We start from the raw sequence: 21349 nt of genomic DNA, 5'->3' as shown, positions 1-21349 counted from the left end.
CATACGTAGTCATGCTTTCTGGGAATTACTAAAAAGTAATAATAAGATACAGTCTAATTCTGCTGTGAATTCGTTTTAGTTTTGATTTGTAATGCAGATAATTTTGTCTTATATTTTCCACAGATCCATTATTCGATTTAACAAACGATCAGCTGGTTGTACTATACACTTTGTTTTTGTGTAACGATGAAAATGAATTTTTTTTGGCTGATAATTTGGATTCTGAGGCCTCAGTGGGAAATATTGACTTAACAAAGACATTAAATGAACTTCGATTGAAAGGACTCTTGGATTTAAAAGGTGACCGACTGCAGCAAGTAACAAGATCCTACAGAAAGAAATGTATCGTGAATGACATAGATAAAGAGTTTTTTACACAGGTTGCCTCTCCCTGCTCTCTTGCAGCGTATGCGGATGTGTATCTTAACTATACTAGTCAGTCACGACAACTGACAGACAACAGTCGTATACCATATATGAGAATGATTATGCAAGATCAGTCAGAGCAGCTGGAGCTTTTACATGGTACACAGTTTTTTTTTACTTATTTACCAAAAAACAAACTACAGCTTATTAGACTGATAATTTTAAATGAACTGACAAGACTTGAAAATATATTTTAAATACATCTGGTTAAAGCTTAATCCACAAGCCTGTTAACAGAACATTGATTAATTGTAAACTTTTTTAAAGACTTGCTGTTTTCACTTTTACAGATAGGAAGTACCACTATTTTATAAGTTTGTCCGAAATGAAACAGTTCGTGGATTTTATCCAAGACCAGTGCAGAAAGAGTAACTTGGACTCTCTAGCCTGGGCGAATGGAGTATCTGATGAGGCTTTTTCAAATTTTTATTCAGCATACACATACCTCTCAGGAGTATGCAACGGTTAGTGCTTTGTTTTCTTCAATCATTTAATATTTTCTGAAATCATGAGTTAAGTTAATGAGTTACTTTTTCAATTAAATGTAATTCGGTTAAGTTAAAAAAAAAAGAAGAATATTTCTGATTTTTTTTTTTAATTTACGTCTCAAAGTTGAGACCATCCTTCTAGATTTTTTTTTCATGTATCGGTACCCATTTTTACTACAGTGATTGACGATTTACTTACATCCCAAAAATGGAGCATACTGTTTACCGTCTTGATGTCAGACAAGTATAGCATCAGTATAAGCACAACATGGGAAGAGAGAATTAGAAAATTCCAAGAAAGATTCCCTGACTTTGGTGATTCCCATGTATTAACAAGGGACAATTATTCGCGGCTTATTCAAGAACTGGTTGACACTGATAAGCTGTTAATATCACATACAGACAGCAAAACCTTTGAGTTTGTTTCATCAGATGTGCGTCATCAGGTAATGTGTCATTTTATCCTGAAATGTTTAAAAATGGAAGAGGATTTAAAGAGATATGTCGAACTGTCATCGATGGACTCGATTTCTGAGTATGTCAATGTTTACCAGCATTCCGGAGCTACAAAAAACGTTTGTTTAGACATTCCATATGATCTGTTGATAAAACGACTTGGGATAAATGTAATTCTGCATGAGATGTACACAGAGGAGAGCAAAGCAATGTCTAGAACACGTGAGTTCATAATACTAGTAAATATACTGGATAATGAAGATTGGTAGAATGTAATGTGTCTTAAAGCAATAGGTGTAAAGCAATACGCACGACTTCTTTTAAGCAATAGGTGCAGCCTTGAAACACAACTACTAGTATTTAATACATCAGAAATTCTACTAAAGTAGGTCCATTTTTTTTTACAGATTAATGTGCGACTACCTCTTCATTTCTTAAAAGTAATGGGGCTAAGGCCCTTAAGGGACCAAAGCCCATTAATAAATAAATTATAGCCTTATATAATAAAGTTAATGCATAGTTCTATAAAGTTATTTTAATGACCTTTCTTTATCGGCCACTGTAACTTGATGTGGAGTGTACCCTATTCCATGGCTAAGATTTCTAGATTGTTGCGTATAAAAAATGTACCTCTAACATTTTGAATGTCATAACAAACTTAGTACCTAGAGATACAAAAGAGAGAACACTTGTACACAATATAACTTAAAAAAATGTCATTTGCATCTCTTCATTACCTAAAAATAATATACCATATGCATGAATAAACCATTTCTTACAAACTCCATTGTTACAACGCACTTTGAAAAATTACGCACTTTGAAAAATTTTTTCAAAGTGCGTTAAGTTTTGGGACCAGGTTAACGCACTTTGAAAAATTTTTTCAAAGTGCGTTGAATTTGGGACCAAATCAACGCACTTTGAAAACTTCAAAGTGCGTTAAATCTGTACATCATAATTTTACACCATGTAAACATTTAACGCACTTTGAAAAAATTTTCATGAAACAAAAGGAATTAGACTTATATTTTAGAAATAGACAACAGTATTATTCCCTTGCAACGTATGATGGGATATAGTGATGCGATTATGTGTGTTATTACTTTATGTGTATGTTAGTTTTTTTCTGTAAGGAATTGACGTAATTTGTATTGGGATCTTTTTTGGGAAGGAATGCTCCGCTTTGCAGTGCCCTTACTTTGATGTGTTTTTTTCTAAAAACTGATGGATTGAAGAAAACCAAAAAACGGAAAACGAAGAAAAGACTGGCTGAATTAAGGTCTATCAGCTCAACTCTTTATCATTCCCACCCAGATATATCTATTTCTATAACTCTTAACCTTAAGTGTCAATGATATTTGAAAAAAGAGCATTCTAAATACAGTATAAGAACTGTACAAGGAAGTCTGTAGTAAATTGAAATTTTGTTCTTTTAAATCTCAAAGTCTATTTATGTCCATTTTCAGGAAAATCAGAATATTAATTACTAGCTGTAAATTCCTTATTTTTCGCGAGTGTTTTTTATCGCGAACTGGCTCTCAAACGTCAAATCGCTAGAACTATAATTCGCGAATGAACGGTTAATTAACAGATTTTACATAGATTTAAGCACCAGAAAAATAAAAGCGAGTAATATTTTTTTCGCGAATGATACTTCTCGCAAAATTACGCAGAAATTAATTCCTCGCTTATATTAAGGAATCTACAGTACCTGTCAGCTTTTCGATGTTAATTTGATACCATATCTGATAATCTCTCTGTTAAACTCCAGGTGTTTAAAAACACAAGTTTTGCCAAAATTATAGAGTTATTTCTTTGGTATCCCAAATAAGTAAGGTTTTATGAAAATTCATATAAATATCTATAATTTTTTTTAGAATCATTCCAATATGTTAACATTTGAGAATTGACTAAGAGATAGGCGGAAGAACAATACTATCGTTCGTAGTTCTTTACGACATTGAATGTTGACCTTTTGACCCCAAATTCAAAGGGGGTCTTCCTAAGGCCACAGGGATTATGTTACATAAATGTTAAATTTCATTGCAAATGTCCAAAGGGTTGGCGAGATATCGTGTGGAAACGAAAGCGTTACAGAAAGACGGATGGACGGACAGCTACATGTAGACGGACGGACTGACAGATAGACCCAAATTAATACCTCCTCTTTTCAAGCTGGGGACAAAAAGTATCAAATCAGGTTCAAATGATAATTTATCATACCTAAGATTTGTAGGAATATTGACTAAGCCATGCAGAATTTTTTTTTCAAAGTGCGTTAATATGGTCGATATTAACGCACTTTGAAAAAAAAATTATTTTTTCAAAGTGCGTTAACCTGGTCCCAAAATTTAACGCACTTTGAAAAAATTTTTCAAAGTGCGTATTTTTTTCAAAGTGCGTTGCCACACTCCATGACATAATTAGATTTTATCCACGTTGACGAGTTCTTCAAAATCAGTTAGTGTTTAAAGTCCCAAAATTTTAAACCATTAGTAAACTATAGAGTGCTCAAAGGAAACCATGCACGTGTCGTATGCTTTGTAGCTTTATTGAAAATGTAAACAAATCTATTAGTGGCGTGCAACAGAATCTTACAATAAAAGAACATTTTGTTCCAACATTTCAAATGAAGCATAAAATTGATCATTGTGCCGCCTGCAGGGCAGAGTAACACTAGGAGTGACACAACTTACCCGGCGTCTGTTTAGCTATGCACGTTTGTTTGTCCGTCTTTCACAAACTGTATCTTGGAAACTGTAAGAGGTATGGATATGGTATATGTATTTTGCTTGGCATTTAGGCTTTTGTAGAAATGTACCATGTTTATTGACCTTGTGAGCCCTAAGCTTGACCTTTGACCTACTTAAAAAAACCCAGCTCATTGTACCCATGTACAGCACATTTTAGACATGACGTAGGTAAGTCATTACATTTTAGCATGTGCACTATTTGCCAGCTAACATTTAAAATAGTAGCGTCCCGTGCAGTCAAGACCTTGACATTTGATCTTCTTTGCAAAAATTACCCTCGACAGTTGCTTTAATTTGTGTCTTATGAATTTCAGAGGCAAGGATTTGATAAATAGCATTTATGTCATAGGTTTAAGAGCTCATAACTATGATTTACACACAAAGTGAATTTAAAAATACTAAGAAAATACAATCGGAATCGGTAAACCTAAATGGATTGTTATTAGTGTTGGCAACGAGTACCCGGTTAACCGGTTAACCGTCGAACGTTGCGAGTATCGGTTAGTAAAACTGCTATTCGGTTACTCGGATAAAATGAATTCTACATGGTTAAGGCATAGAAAATGAATGTTTTATAAATAAAAAAAAAATATACTAACTTACACATTTCCCTAATTTTTATAGGTACTGTTAGACTTGATGCATGGTTGGAGTGGATTGAATTGTTTTGATTAGTTTTCACAGTTTATAAAATTGATCGCTTTGATTGTATGGGGTACATGTTTTGAAGGCCTGGGTTTTAATTACCTCATTTGATAAGTTAATGGGATGACACTGTAGACATAATAAGCTTGGAGTTGTAATAAAAGAACAGCTGATTCAAAATCTGTTAAATCACCTAAGCTTAATTATATTATTTGGAAACCAGCGATTTACTGGACACTCCACATATTAACTATTAACTATGGAGTATGTAAATAATTATTCTCCATGATTGAGACATATTTCGGAAGCTGAAAAAGAAAGTGTAAAATGGTGATTGACGATGACATATTTATTTGTCTTTGTGTCTCGAATTCCCTATTAAATTTCTTTATTTTAATATCGTAAATCTTTGATGACATCGTATGTGTGTATTGTAAATATAACGTCTCTATACAGTTTATTTGTGCATTACTACTACCGATAAGTATAGATTAAGATAAATAATAGATATTGATACTTTTACCAAAAAACATCCGAGTAACCGGATACTCGATCGGAAGATGAAGCGAGTAACCGGTTACTAAAAATCGTCCGATTTGCCAACACTAATTGTTATAGATTGACTGATAGTATCAACACTCAGTACACAGAGATTGCGTCCTCAAGTCAAGACTTGGTAGCACTGAACCTATGACAACAATTGACAATAGCAGTGAAGACAGACCTAAGTTTCATTTTGGAGGATAGTTGGATTAAACACATTTTAGCTCACCTCAACGCAGTTGGGGGGAGCTTATGTGATATCCTCGGTGTCGGCATCGGCGTCCCAGGTAAAAGTGTTTTGAAGGAGTTTTCTTTTTAAATATTTCTCTGCTGTATATTAATCAGAGTTGCATGGAAGATGCTTCAAATGTATTTCATTGTATCAATCAAAGTTTCAAATGCTGCAATTTCAGCAAAGGAATGACCATGTTAATGTTTTTGGAGCAGGTTAACGTTTTTGGTGCAGGTTAAAGTTTTCGGTGCAGTTCTCATTTCCAAGTAACTATAAGCTCTATGTTGACCAAACTTGAATGGATGATACATCTATATAAGGAAGAAAAGTAACAGGCTTGCTTCGGATGTTGAATCTGACCTACATTTTTGGATGAGTGAACAGGGGAATATTCTTTGAGCAGGTCTCATTTCCAAGTAACTATAAGACCAATGTTGACCATTCTTGCATGGATGATACATTTAAGAATGAGCAGTACCAGGCTTGCTTCTGATGCTGGATCTGACCCACAATATCGAGATCTGTGAACAGGTTAAAGTTTTTGGAGCAGACCTTTTTTTCTTAAATAACTATAAGCCCTTTGTTGACCAAACTTGGATGATTGATAATCTAAGGATGAACAGTACCATGCTTGCTTCGAATGGAGGATCTGACTTTCATTTTCCGAATGAGGTTAAAGTTTTTCTGAGTATATTCATTAGAAAGTAATTATAAGCCCCATATTGAACGAACGTACATGGATGAACACTCTAAGGCTTGCTTCGAATGCTGGATTTTGAATTACATTTTTTAGAATAGTGACAACGTTGAAGATTTTGGATAATTCTATTCTCAAGTAACTGCAAGCCCTATTCGATCAAAATTGCATAAATGTAACACTGGATTATTAGATTAATATCATCTCAGTTTTTTCTTGTTATCATGATTTATGAGGAATATAATTGCTTAACAAGCTATAAACTTTTTGACAACACAGTATGTACAACAAAGTATAACAATTTCACTCACAGTGTGGACTTTCGTAGGCGAATGAATGAAGCTGTGTCACTTCAAAAATCATATATCATATTGTATATATTTTGCATCAAAATAAGCGTTTACAATCATAAGTAAATTTAAGATGGATCATCAAGTGTAATTCATGCAGAATTTTCTTTTTTCAAGAGAACTGACTTGAATTACTAGTATTCATTTTATGGCAACACCTAAAACTACCTCTTCAAAAAATATACTTTGAAAGCTTGAAACAGTAATCAAAAGACAATGAAAGTGGGGGCTTTAGATGGCGATTCGGCAGGAATAGTGGCTCAAAAAAAGAATTTAAAAAACGTTATTGATTTATACAATTTTTTTTCAAAACCTAGACATTGACTGTGATGTAGGTGAATGTAAATATTCGGTTGAATACTAGTATTTTTAATTTTATTTGAATATGGACCTGAAGATAGCCGTACGAATCAAATGATGCAAAAATCGACTCGTTTATAGCCATTTTTCATTAATTTTGTTGTTTCTTGGTCTTCTCTCCATGAATTTTAAATGCGTTATCAGTGTAACCGTAAAAAATTTATTCTAGTTGTTTGAAAAATGAAGAGGGGACCCAGAAATACCAAAATCTAAACTTTTCCCATTTATTTACGGACACAAAAATTGACAAAGTTCAATTTTATAGGGCTTTGGTCTAAATAATGATTAAATACCTACTATGTAAAGTGTCCCAGTAGCTACATTCGTTTGTCGCTGGATTCGAGCCACATCGAAGCAGCATTTTTGGTTCGAATACAGTGATTTTTTTTTTTTTTTTAGATTTTTTATTTCATTTTGCTTTAAAATTTTGATTAGGTATTAAAAATTACTCCTTAAATAAAGTTGCAAAGTATGTTTTGTAAAAAAAATTACATTGTTTTATTTTTATATTTTGTCATTCATTGTGCTAACGTTCCCAAATAGAAATAAACATACATGAATTTGTAACTACAAAGATACACGTAATGAAAAAATATTGAATATATTTTTTAAAAATAATTAAAAAAAAATTAGCAACTTCGATCGTTCTGTTACATTCAATATTTTAAGTGCATTTGAAAATTGAGCACAAAAATTATTTAGTGTTAGAGTTCTATTTAAGAAATAAAGTCCGAGTTTTCGTGATTGTTGCAGAATGCCCTCCGAGGTCGAGAATTGTTGTGTGAAAGATAAGAGCCGAGGTGTTAGCCGAAGCTTTTATAGTTCAAACAACATTTCGAGATACTTTGTCATCAGGATCCAGATGAGGTGATAATGTCTCGAAATTCGAAAAGTCAGATTTGCAGGCCTCAGGGTCCTGAAGAAGTGCTTGTGATCTCTCTATCTACAAGGACTTTATTTCTATTCTATACTACATGTACTAGCAGCTCTAAAATACGACTGATCGGTTCTTTAGTGAAACGCATATTAAGGTCACCATGTTGCGATAACGCTGTTCCATTTAGCACCAGAGTGTATGATTATTTGTTTACCCGTGAATAGAATGCAGACGATTTGTGCTTTCGCTGTATTAAAATTAGCCTTCTATTAATTATAATTCTGTTTGAAGCTTATATAAATTAATCTTTTGGAATATACAATAATAAAATCATGAAGCTTATATAGATTAATCTTTTGGAATATACAATAACAAAATCAGTCTCCTATTTGACCACTTTATAATTAAAATCACGGAGTTAAATTTGGCATAGGGAGGTTTGAGAAACAGTTCTGCTTGGCTTCAGAAACGTACATTCATCAGCTACTTTCTGCAATATACGGTGTTTAAATAGCAAAAGACGATACATTAATGTGGTCTACATAAGTATTTCATTCTTTAGTCAAATGTTCATTTCAACTGCACAGGTATGATACGTGTTTCTGATCTAATATTTTTTTTTATGTCGTTCGTGATTAATTGGAGAAATCAATAATGTCCGCGGCATTTCTTTGATCTCGGCAATAATCGTGGTAGAATTCGTGTCAATGATTCCTGCCGACTCCCTATCTAGTGTGCCCACTTTCTTTGTCTCAGGAAAACTTTTAGTCTTTCTTTGGAGAACAGTTATGTCTGAAGTAGTATGTTGTGGGTGCTATTTTTATCCCGATAAAGGGGAGAGAAAAACTCTCTCTGATGGGAATTAAACTCATCAAAAAAAAAAAAAAAAAAAAAAAAAAACCCGCATATATAGTAGGAACAATGCCCTGAAAATGTATAATAGTTTACCCATACCTTTTTTTTTAGATAGACATGATGCATTCAAGTGAAATGCTTGGTTTTTTAATGCAATTATCAACTTAATAGCTATTCTACAAGTCTCACAGACAAAAAGTCCTGATTTTGCAAAACCCTCATAAAATTTGATATCAATTTTTAATTTGTCGGTTTCTGATGCAATTCCTTAAGGTACAAAGGGGCTATCCAAAGCGGGGATTCTCTATATTTTGAATCTGGTTTATCTGAAAATTGACTCTTTCTAAAAATGCTACATCTGAATGTTGCATAGCACAAAAAGGAAAATGGGCGACTGGAAGCAGAAGTACCGTAGTCTACAATTGTAAGAGGTTTTAATGTTACGCACAGCGCCATATCTAACATATAAAACATATACCATTAACATCAAACACTTAATGTTCGCAAAAAATACGGTAGACTACGTGTGACATCAGCAGCACAGCATCACTTCAGAGGATTACGTAAATTGCACGAATGTAACACAATGACGTCATCTTAAGCATTAGCTATCCCTGAACTGCACAGATAATCTAACCAGACCGTTTTCAGTTGACCAGGAATTAATGCAAGAGGATTATTCATGCTATTGTTCCGACCTTCCCCCCCCCCCAACACCTCAAATATCGACTTCAAAGATCTCAGATCAGTAAAGTATGACCACAGTATCACCGCTGATCATTTTGGTTTAGCTAGTAGTCCAGAATGTTTATCGGAAAGCCTCTTATAAGCTTAAGAGTGCTAATGCTTTGTAATGAACGTTAGACATATAACTGCCTCCAGGACGTTAAAAAAGTTGGTGGTTGTAGTGTAATGATATGGAAAATGGTATTATATGAAAGTAAGATTGATTTGGTTCGAATTCAAAGGACTTTGATGGAAAAAAAGGTTCTCTAACCATGTTCTACCTATATATGCCTATTCAATTGTAACGTGCAAGGGAGGTCACTGCCTGTGAACCCCCGCAGGCTCGTACCCGTGATAAAAACGGATAGCCTTGAGATGCTGCAAATATGTACAATGCGCAGTCTTAATCACTTGGTACTGCGTTATATAAGGTCTTTACTGGTAGCGAACAAGTGACACTGGCAGGGAAGTCCACACACCAGCGCACTTCCACAAGAGACAAGCAGGGTTGACCGCACACTTGCCCTTGCGCAGTGACAAGCAGGGATGACCACACACTTGACACTAATACGGTTCTAGTCGAGAGACACTGGCAGGGCTGTCCGCACACCAATGCTCTACCACAAGTTGCAGGCAGGGATGTCCACACACCTGATCTTGCGCAGCAACAAGCAGGGATGTCCTCACACTTGCTGCTAAGAGATGCCAATTACAGAGCAGGGATGACCACACACTCTGTCATGCAATAAGCAGGGATGACCGCACACTTATCACTTATCACAGTACAATATAAGCAGGGAAGTCCGCACACTTAAAAGTACCAACAAGATTTGTCGAGTTTTACCTCTAGAACCTCATTCTGAATGATTGGCAGTAAAAACCCTATATATCCTAACACCATAAATAATACTAAGTGATTATTTATTTACAAACTAATTAAAACACTTATCAAGCTTCCAATCAACAAATCTTATCAGTCCAACTAAAGAAACATACAATGATTATTATTGATAAGTTTAATTGGAACTCAACACTAATTAAGTATTTATTTTCGATGTATATAATTAGTAATTAATAATAACAAGGGCGATAACTTTCGCTATAATAAAAGTATAGGAAACAGCTTTCCGTTTCATCACCCCCACCCCAGCTTTATGCGTCCTCGCATAAGAAAAACACATTAATGTAATAAAAAAAATCTGCCAAACGCTATTTACAAACAAATATAAATCGTCATTGCATTCACCATTCTGTAAAATAAAATATGAATATTCTACTCAACAGAATAGCAATAGCAATGCTACATTTACCATTGCGCAAAGCAAAATGCAATATTTTGCTTAACCCAATGGTAAACAGAACCAATCAGGTTCGCCTGCTTGCTCAGGCGCTTTTAATGTACTGCTTTATAACACATAATCTTCGTGCCAGCGGGGAGGATGGCGCTTGCGCTTGTTCTCAACGTTATCTTCAGCTTGACATTTGCTTTCATCCTCCTGGTTTTCGTCTCTCGCCCCCAGTACCACCTCTGTACTAGCTGCGTCTGCATCTTCCTCAGTCTCCCCGTACAGAACTTGTGGATTTTGCAGTCGAAGTCTATCCACGTGGATTACTTGCTTCTTACCACCTTTTCCACAGTTTACTTCGTATAGAAGGTCAGAGATCTGCCGCAGTATCTCAAATGGGCCCCTCCATTAGCTGGTCAGCTTTGACGAAGTACCAACTTTTCGTGTTGGGAAAAACACATAAACCTTGTCTACTTCATCAAACTTTTCCCAATTCAGTTTGGCATCATGGTACCTCTTTTGTCTGCGCATTTCGCCTTGTACATGCGCTCGAACTGCATTATGAGCTTCCTGGAGTTTGTCTTTCAACTCCCACGCCCATTTGTTTTGAGGTACCTGGTCTGCGTCGCTTGGCATCTGATACATGATGTCTAAAGGGGTTGCCACTTCTCGACCTAGCATTAATGAGTTAGGGGTACAACCAGTGGTTTCATGCTCAGCGGAGCGGTACGCCATCATCAAGTATGGTAAATGCGCGTCCCAGTCTCGATGATGTTCGTCAACATACGAGCGCAGCATACTGGCGAGCGTCTTGTTAAATCTCTCAACCATACCATCTGACTGAGGATGGTATGGTGTGGTTCGCGTTTTCTTTACACCAAGAAGTTTGCGCATATCGGAGAACAACTGGCTTTCATACTGGGTCCCCTGGTCTGAGTGGATGGTATATGGGACACCAAAGCGTGTGATCACTTGTTCCACGATGATGCGCGCAACAGTCGCTGCCTCCATGTTGCGCATGGGGAAACACTCCGTCCATTTAGAGAAGTAATCTGCGACAACCAAGATGTATTTGTTGCCCCTCTCTGTCACCGGTAATTCGCCGAGGATGTCGGTGGCAATGCGCTCCATTGGAGCACCAGAGATTGTAATCTTCATTGGCGCTCTCTTGCTTCTCAGTGGAGCTTTACTTCGGCTACACTTATCACATCCCGCAATGTATGCCCTCACATCCTCCTGGAGCCCTGGCCAATAGTATCGTTGTCTTATCTTCCCAAGGGTCTTCCGCACCCCAAGGTGCCCTGAGGACTTGTTGTCGTGGCTCATCGCAAGTGTTGTTCGTCTCTCAGACATCGGGAGTATGGCTTGTAGTTTCTTCGACTTCTCAGGACTTTCCCATCTTCGGTAAAGAATACCATCCGATATCTCCAACGAATTAAACTGCGACCACAAAGATTTCAGTACTCTGCCCTCACCACTTATCTCTGAGAACTCTGGTCGTTTGCTGGCTAGTACCCAATCTTTCACCTCCTTAATCTGTGCATCAGCATCTTGTAAGCTGCGTAAAGATCCTAGGTCATCCTGGATAACGTGCGCAACAACATCATTAGAGCTTTGTTTCTCCCAGTCTACCGTAAACCCACATTGCTTGCAGGGAATGCGGCTCAACGCATCTGCGTTCCGATGTTGAGTACCCGGACGATGCTCGATCTTCATGTCAAACACACTCAGAGTCTCTAGCCAGCGCGCAATCTGTCCCTCTGGACTTTTGAAGTTCAATAGCCAGCGCAAGGAGCCATGATCAGTGCGCACTGTAAATCTTTTACCATAAAGGTTGTGTTTGAAGTATTTACAGAAGTGCACAACTGCGAGAAGCTCCTTCCTCGTGACACAATACTGTCTCTCCGCTTTAGTCAAAGTTCGGCTGGCGTATGCAATAGGACGTTCTTTTCCATCTATGCACTGGGACAGAACAGCTCCTATAGCGAAATTACTGGCGTCTGTGTCCAGGATAAAAGGCTGCGTAAAATCGGGCATGGCTAATATTGGCGCATTAGACAGATGTGTTTTAAGGCTGTTGAAAGCATCTTGGCACTCTTGTGTCCAGACTAGAGCATTTCCCTTTTCCGTCAGTTTGGTTAAGGGTTTTGCTTTTTCGGCAAACTTCTCTATAAATCTCCTATAGTACCCGCAGATACCTAGGAACGAGCGCACCTCAGATACATTACAGGGCTCTGGCCAATTTCTAATAGCTTCTACTTTCTCGGGATCAGTGGCGATTCCATCTTCCGTGATTACATGGCCCAAGTAAAGTACTCTGCGCGAAAAGAGCATACATTTGTTCGGTTTCAATTTGAGTCCGGCATCTACAATACGATCAAAAACTTTTGCCAAGTTTTCAATCATATCTTCGAATGTTCGCCCTACAACAATCACATCATCCAGATAAATCAGGCAAATTTCCCATTGAAGACCAGCCATGACGGTCTCCATTAACCTTTGGAAGGTGGCCGGCGCGCAGCTGAGTCCGAATGGCATCTTACGGAACTGGAAAAGGCCTTTGCGCGTAACAAATGCTGTCTTTGGTCGGTCTTCCTCTTTCACTGATACCTGCCAGTATCCCGAACATAAGTCCAGTGTTGTAAACCACGCATTACCGGAAAGGCTGTCCAGCGAATCATCAATTCGTGGCAATGGGTAGGCGTCTTTTATGGTCAGTCCATTCAATTTCCGGTAGTCAACACAGAAGCGAGTACTGCCATCCTTCTTTCGTACTAAGACAACACCTGCTGCCCAGGGGCTAGAGGAGCGTTCTATAACTCCGTCTTCCAGCATATCATTAACATGCTTGTCTATTTCTTCGGCAGCATGGAAAGGGACACGTCACAAAGGTTCCTTTATGGGGTGAGCGTTGCCAACATCTATCCCATGCTCAACCACGTTTGTGGTACCCAAGTCAGAGCTACTGAGTGCAAACGCATGGGAGTATTGACGCAAAAAGTTTCTCACTTTGGATATCTGGTCCTCTGTCAGATCGGCACTACTGCGCTTCAATAGATCTTCAAGTTTTTCATGCAACGCAGAGTTATTCTTTGTATTCCTCTCAGCTTGTACGGCGCAGACGGATGACATTTCCGCAATGTGAGTGCCACTGTAAATGGTTTGACTTTCTGGTCCCATGTTCAGCATTCGAATTGGTACTATCTGCTCTGACTAAGGTCCTCCCTACAAGAGTACCTGTCGACACGAACTTTTCATTTGGTTCCACCAAACCATGAACCATTGAAATGCTTTTGCTTTCCGGCGCACACACTCTCCCCTTTATGATAACCTCTTGATTTGTTGGAAGTGTCACAGTATTCAGTGCTACTATGCGATAGCACCAATAACTTCCTTCTTTTATAAGGTTGTATCCTCTTCCCTTAATGCACATTTTCTTCTTTGCCACATCAATTGTGCATTCATTTTCTTCCAGAAAATCAAGGCCCATAATTCCATCATTGCTCAGGTCTGCAACGACAGCATCCAGTTCGCAAGAGAACCCCCTTATCTGTGTTGGAAAGGTTCCCTTACCGCTTATCTGGAGACAGTTGCCACCAGCATCCAGTATATCACGACTGAAAGATTCAAGCCTAGGTCGGTCCTCTTCTGGAATCCTACTCATTAGTTCTGTAGATATTAGGCTGACTGTTGCACCTGTGTCTACCAATAGCTTCGCCTTTACGCCACAGACATCCATTTCAATGAACAGGCCAGCGTCCATTCCGACTGGACTTGCCCCTATGGAAGCTTTCTCACCGGTTTTGACACTTCTGCTGGAAGGCTTGGCGTCTTTTGCCTTTGCACCATCACTTTCTGGGCGGTCTCTAGTAAAGGACGTAAATGGAGGTTTAGCTTTCCTTTGCGCCTGAAATGCTCTGCAATCCTTGCGTAAATGTCCCGGCTTACGGCAAAAGGAACATCTTTTCTCTGTCCCCAATGCTTGGTTTGCAGTCCATGGTCGGGATTGCTGTGAATTTTCATTGCGCTCTGCCTTCATTTTTCTGAGTTCTCTCTGCATAGATTCAAACTTTGCGCTTAATTCCTCAAGCATTGAGACAGTTCTTCCTTCCGCGGATTCAACGGTAGTTGGGCGCACATAATTCTTTTTCTCAGCTCTGTTGTAAGCTTCTAATTCGACAGCCAATTGTATAGCTTCATTAAGATGTTTAGGACGCGCCTGCTTTATGCGGATGCGCATTTCCGAGTCGACCAACGCGTCCACAAATTGGTCTTTCGAGAGCGTTTCCCGAATCTCAGCTGATGCAGTGGGGTAGGCTAAGTTGGCAAGTCTGCGAATGGCCTGTCCTAACTCCGGAAGAGATTCTCCAGCTCTTTGGCGCCGCTCTCGCATCTGCACCCTGTATAACTCCGTTTGAATCGGGGGTGCAAATCTATCTTCCAGGGCTTTAACAAGTGTTTGATAATCGGGCTTTGTCCCCTTTGGCATGTTACCTAACACTCCTTGCGCACTTCCCCGAAGAGAAACTGCTAGATACAATCCCTTTTGATGATATCTTCATCCACTTATTTCTGCACATGCCTCGAAATGCGCATGATAATCCAACCATGGACCACTGCCATCATACGTTGCTGGCTTTATCATTTGTCTTTGCGCTGGAAACTCTGCTAGCGCGTCGTCTCCGCTATGAGGACTTGCAAATCTAACTCTGGACTTCCTTCTCGTTATTCCAGGGAGAATAGAATCGTTTTGATCGTCTCTGTGAAGTTCTTCAGTACGGATTCTACTCCAATGTTTGTCGTTTTGCGCCGCTTCTCTATCGAATCTGGTAGGAGACTCTGAATGAATGTAATCGCGGGGTCTTGCTCCGGTTTCTCTAAACATGTCCCTGAGAGATTGTCCTAGAGACTTTTCTTCAAGGATAGGTGCGTGCTGGGTTAGCGCACCATCATGTTCATGCGTTAATGACTTTTCTTCTGTCTGCCGCAATTCTCCGGAGATGCGAGATTCGCCAACACCCGAGTCTCTTACTTTGTCTTTTACACGCGGGGTCACTGGAGTCGACAACTTGGAACTTCTATTCCTGATACTTTCCTCCTTCAGCTCCGCAAGCTTCTCTTCTATCAGAGATAATTCTTTGTCTACGTCTTCCATCGCGCAGCTATCTCAAGGTATCCCATCGCTGCCACCAAATTTTATGTAACGTGCAAGGGAGGTCACTGCCTGTGAACCCCTGCAGGCTCGTACCCGTGATAAAAACGGATAGCCTTGAGATGCTGCAAATATGTACAATGCGCAGTCTTAATCACTTGGTACTGCGTTATATAAGGTCTTTACTGGTAGCGAACAAGTGACACTGGCAGGGAAGTCCACACACCAGCGCACTTCCACAAGAGACAAGCAGGGTTGACCGCACACTTGCCCTTGCGCAGTGACAAGCAGGGATGACCACACACTTGACACTAATACGGTTCTAGTCTAGAGACACTGGCAGGGCTGTCCGCACACCAATGCTCTACCACAAGTTGCAGGCAGGGATGTCCACACACCTGATCTTGCGCAGCAACAAGCAGAGATGTCCTCACACTTGCTGCTAAGAGATGCCAATTACAGAGCAGGGATGACCACACACTCTGTCATGCAATAAGCAGGGATGACCGCACACTTATCACTTATCACAGTACAATATAAGCAGGGAAATCCGCACACTTAAAAGTACCAACAAGATTTGTCGAGTTTTACCTCTAGAACCTCATTCTGAATGATTGGCAGTAAAAACCCTATATATCCTAACACCATAAATAATACTAAGTGATTATTTATTTACAAACTAATTAAAACACTTATCAAGCTTCCAATCAACAAATCTTATCAGTCCAACTAAAGAAACATACAATGATTATTATTGATAAGTTTAATTGGAACTCAACACTAATTAAGTATTTATTTTCGATGTATATAATTAGTAATTAATAATAACAAGGGCGATAACTTTCGCTATAATAAAAGTATAGGAAACAGCTTTCCGTTTCACAATCTTGCAGCATCCTAGAGCAACATTACAATCTCACAATACACAGCCTCATACGGTTCGTTTGACACTCCCATTCTTGTAAAGCAGTAGCAACCTGTTTCTGCCGCAGTTATCCTTATCGCCCCATTTAAGCCAAATTAAGTGGCATAGGAAATCAAAGTACTGAAAGCACTCATGGGAGTTGAACGTGGTGTTAAATAAAATCTTTGATCGGGAAGTTAAGTGAATGAACAATATTATTATTTCAAATACAGACAACTGTTTCAGATTTTTTGAGTTGCAAGAATCTTGAGAATTCAGAGACATGGAATAGCAAAAAAATGCAGGGGCCATATTGTTGCCTGCCTACATTAGTCCTTTTTTATACCCCTGCTTGAAAAGCAGGAGGGTATCTATTAATTTGGATTTCCGTCTATCTGTTTGTTACGCTTTAGGCATACCCATCTCTTATCCGCAACTCCTCTTACACTACCGAACGAAATTTTCATAGAATCTTTATTATATATTGCCGTTGTGCACCTTCTATTACTTTTCCATCCTATACATATTTTGGGTTTCCCCACATGGACACTGCCATTATATTCATATTAGAGGCGGTTGATCATTTATATAATTCACTGCTCACAGTCTTCAAATTTGTAAGATATTTTCCTTGGCACCTTTAACCATGTGTTATGAAAATTCCAGTTTCGCAGGAATAATATCAATGTTGATAAAATGTGGATTTTAACACAGCATCCTTTAAAGAGCTAACAGGTTTGTTATATAAAACTTCTCTGTGAATATAAATGTATTTCCATTACACAAAGTCAAAATTGTACATGGAGTACGTCAGAACTTATTTTTTTTTAATTATGTGAAGAAAAAAGCAATACCAAGTTTACAACAAATATTTAACGACAAATATAAAAACAGTGGTATATGTGAGAGTTTGTGTGCATACGAGTTATCTGGTATGTAAATGAGGTTTTCCTTTTATTAAAAAAAAAAAACTTCATTTTGATGTTTCTACGAAATGATTTTACGAAAACATCAGTGTCCGTTTTTTGGTTTTAACATTTATAACAGAGTACAAGATTTACCGCTTTTGGCAGGTGATACTGCTGATTTAGTAATAAATACGCATGTTTCCTAAAGTTTTTATGCATTAATGAACTCATTTAAACCAAGGAAATGTTCATGAAAAGCTTGAATAAATTCTGTGCACCGGTAAAAAAAAATTGCTAAAAATCCGGGACCATCGGGCGTCCGGACGACTAGATTTACCGCTTGCCGTTAGTATGCAGAGTTGTCGATCGTATCTTTTTCAGTGTATGACGCCACACAAAAAATGAGTTCCATTACGAAAAACTTTTGCGGTTCTTTATAATTTAGTTTTACTTTGAACGAAATCTAATATTCAAAATAAGATTACTTTATCATTTTTACATTTACTTACATTTCAAAATATGAAAATTAGATCAATTCAGGAGAAAATTACATGAACTATTTGTGGCGGATGTTTATGCATGTTTTCTATTGAATATCATCGGAGTAAATCAGCCGACACAGTAGCCTCGTTTTCGGCTCTATATAATCAACACAAATTACTGCGCATGTTAAATACGTGATGACCATTGGAGATTGAACATAGTTCAACTCCCAAAAATGGATTGACATGATTCGCCAAAGACAATTGTATTCCCAAACTCTACGACAGCTGACCAAAGCTCTACATTTGGAGTGGGAGAGTATTCCTATACAGTTTTTATTTCACATATTTGCTTCCATTTGATGCCGTTTGTGGCTATCATTTGTATCTGCGAGGGGCATACCAGATATTGATCTTTAATGACCTTAAATGACTATGATTTTAAAATTCTTGAGTAATTATGACATTTAGATAGTATTCCTGTTGTTAAACACATTTCTGTATTATCAGTAAATCATTTTACTAAATAGTCTTTATGTTTAGCGTGTCACTAAAATTCTACCATGCGTTTCTTTTTTTGAAGAGTATATATATATTCCACTCTAGTAGTGTCAACCCTGTAACAGAAAATATTCATAGAATTACATAGTTATCTGCTCCTGATTTAGCTTGTAATAAATATAACATCTAGAACCAAAGGCTTTTGAAGATCAATTTTAAAGAAATCATCATCTTTTTAAATCTCTTCTACTTCATGGATTCCACAGTTATTTTATAACTTCTTAAAACTTCCCTTTTCTTATTCTTTGGGACTTTGACAATACTCGTTGAGGTGAGCTGTATAATTTCTGATTACCTATGCTAATAAAATGAAAAACAATTTCGTAACTCAATTTAGCGTTGAGGGTTGGGATATCGATTGACAAAGAATTGCGAACGATAGTATTGTTCTGCCTTTTAGTCAATTTTCAAAATTAATATGTTTGAATGATTTCTTTTTTTATTTTTATACATCTGATATATATCTAAATGAATTTATCTGAATTTTCATATTTTTTGCAAGTTAGATAAACGTTAAAAAGTGGATTATAACGCTGGTATTTTTCATGTTTTATTACAGTGTATATTCTATTTAGCGTATAATTACCTCTTAAACATAAAAAAAAAATATCTTTTATTTCGGCATCATGTACTACTCTGAAAAGTAGATTAAAGGTAAAGGTCAAGGATTACTAGGTCAATGACCATGGTAATTTACAAAGATCATAGTGCCAATGAATATACATGTATGTGCAAAATACATGTATCAAATCTATACCTCTTATAATTATCATGGTATCGGGTATGAGAGACGGACGGACAGACACTGTTCTTACAAGAGATACTGTAGGGTTCTTTATGCTTATTTTCCAGTTTTGGGGGTTATTTTTATGCTCCTTCATGAATATGGCCGGGGCATATAATAGAGTTTGTCATGTCCGTTTTCCATCCTTCTCTCTTTTGTCAAACTTGATTTACGTTTAGCTGAGTTCAAAGCTTTCTATCAAACTGATATTCTGATAGATATTGATGAGAGTAATTCAACTGCAGCAACAGATTTGGACCTTGACCTTGACTTTGACCTTGACCTCACTTTTCTAAAATAAGCGTTTATCTCAGCTTCAAAGAATCCGTTCAAGATAATGTATTTAAACTTCATATGTTGAGATATATAGAGAATAATACATACTCTTTTCCATATCACATCCTGTATCAACCCGAGACACCAATATCAGCCAGAGGGCCAAAGGCCCGAGGGCTGATAAGGATGTGATGTGGAAAAGGGTATGTTTTATTATGTTTATTACATACTTAGTTATAAAATACAGTACACATAAGCTGAGACGAAAATAAGTAAATATATGTAATCATACACGGACTTCTTACATGTACACGGTCTATTGTTTCATTCGGTTTGGGCTTGTTTCTACATGTGCTTCTATCTCAAATGTGCCGGACCCGTAATTTGAAAATAATCTATCATTTGTCAATTAATTAAGAGAATAAGTAATCCCCAAAATATGTGTATGACCACAAGTACTGCTTTTTTTTTAGGTTTAATTTTCTAGGGGTGTGATATTCATCCATATCAGCCCCGCAAATCCATATCAGCCCTGCAGTGATACGGCTATTGTGATGTCATGCATATCACATATGCAAAAATCCTGTATTTATTACTAAGTATGTAATAAATTGAAGTGAGCTGTTCAATTGCATCAGCAGAGTTTTTATCTTGACCTTGCCTTTGACCTTGACTTCACTTTTCTTAAATGCCTTTGACCTTGACTTCACTTTAATTAGTGTCGAGCTCATTTTTAAGGAAACCATTTATGATATTTTATCAAACTTAATATGCTGATACATACTGATGAGGGATGTTAACTGCATCAACATTTTTTATCCTAATTTTTCCTATGATGTTGACATTAATATTTTTTAAATTAGTGTTTAGCTCAGTTTTTGTTAAGATACCGGGTACCTTTTAGGACAGTCAAACTTAATATGCTGATAAACACTAATGATAGCTAATCATTTGTATCAACATTTTTTTTTACCTTAACCTTTCCTATTTGACTATAGCCTCATAAACACTAATGTTAGCTAATCATTTGTATCAACATTTTTTTTACCTTAACCTTTCCTATTTGACTATAGCCTCACTTTATTCAAATTAGTTGTTTAGCTCAGTTTTCAATAAACAATTCAGGATAGCGTTATCAGACTTCATATGCTGAAACATACTGAAGTCAGCTATCCAACTGCATTAACATTTATTACCTTGTCCTTTGTCTTGACTCTGACCTTACATTTATTAAATTAGTGTTTAGCTCATTTTAAAAAAATCATACTTTTATCAAACTTTAAATTTTGACCTTGACCTTTCCTTTGGCCTTGATATCACATTTCTTGAATTCATTTTTAGCTTATACTTATTCAAATCATTCAAGATATTTTTTTTATCAAACTTAATAATTATGTTGATATGTTCGTGTTAGTGGGAGCTATTCAAATGCACCAAAACGTTTAACCTTGCACTTTTCTATGGCTTTGACGTCCATTTCCTTTTATCTCTTGTTTAGTTTTAAAGAAACCATTCAAGATATCTTTGTATAAGCTTATGCACTAATACATAACGTTGGTGAGAATTTGTCATCTCTAAACACTTTTTT

The 21349-nt window shown here is 37.2% G+C and overlaps 1 protein-coding gene across 2 annotated transcripts in view; it reads left to right on the top strand.

Moving 5' to 3' along the window:
• The first annotated feature begins 224 nt into the window (after positions 1–224).
• Positions 225–21349, top strand: part of LOC134257544 (uncharacterized) — a 56675-nt gene continuing 35550 nt past the window's right edge. The window contains exons 1-3 of one of the 2 annotated variants that reach the window (XM_062740146.1): positions 225–525; positions 717–890; positions 1095–1592. In XM_062740146.1, coding sequence (XP_062596130.1) covers positions 477–525; positions 717–890; positions 1095–1592 — 721 coding nt within the window. In that variant the 5' untranslated portion in view covers positions 225–476. Of the gene's footprint in view, positions 526–716; positions 891–1094; positions 1593–21349 lie in introns of those variants that run through there. The other variant, XM_062740147.1, reaches the window with a different exon arrangement.

This window comes from Saccostrea cucullata, unplaced genomic scaffold (assembly GCF_032062105.1).
Source record: "Saccostrea cucullata isolate Sc308-1 unplaced genomic scaffold, CSIRO_AGI_Scuc_v1 ctg1912, whole genome shotgun sequence".
In the NCBI taxonomy this organism is placed as follows: Eukaryota; Metazoa; Mollusca; class Bivalvia; order Ostreida; family Ostreidae; genus Saccostrea; species Saccostrea cuccullata.
This window is presented reverse-complemented; position numbering and strand designations above follow the sequence as displayed.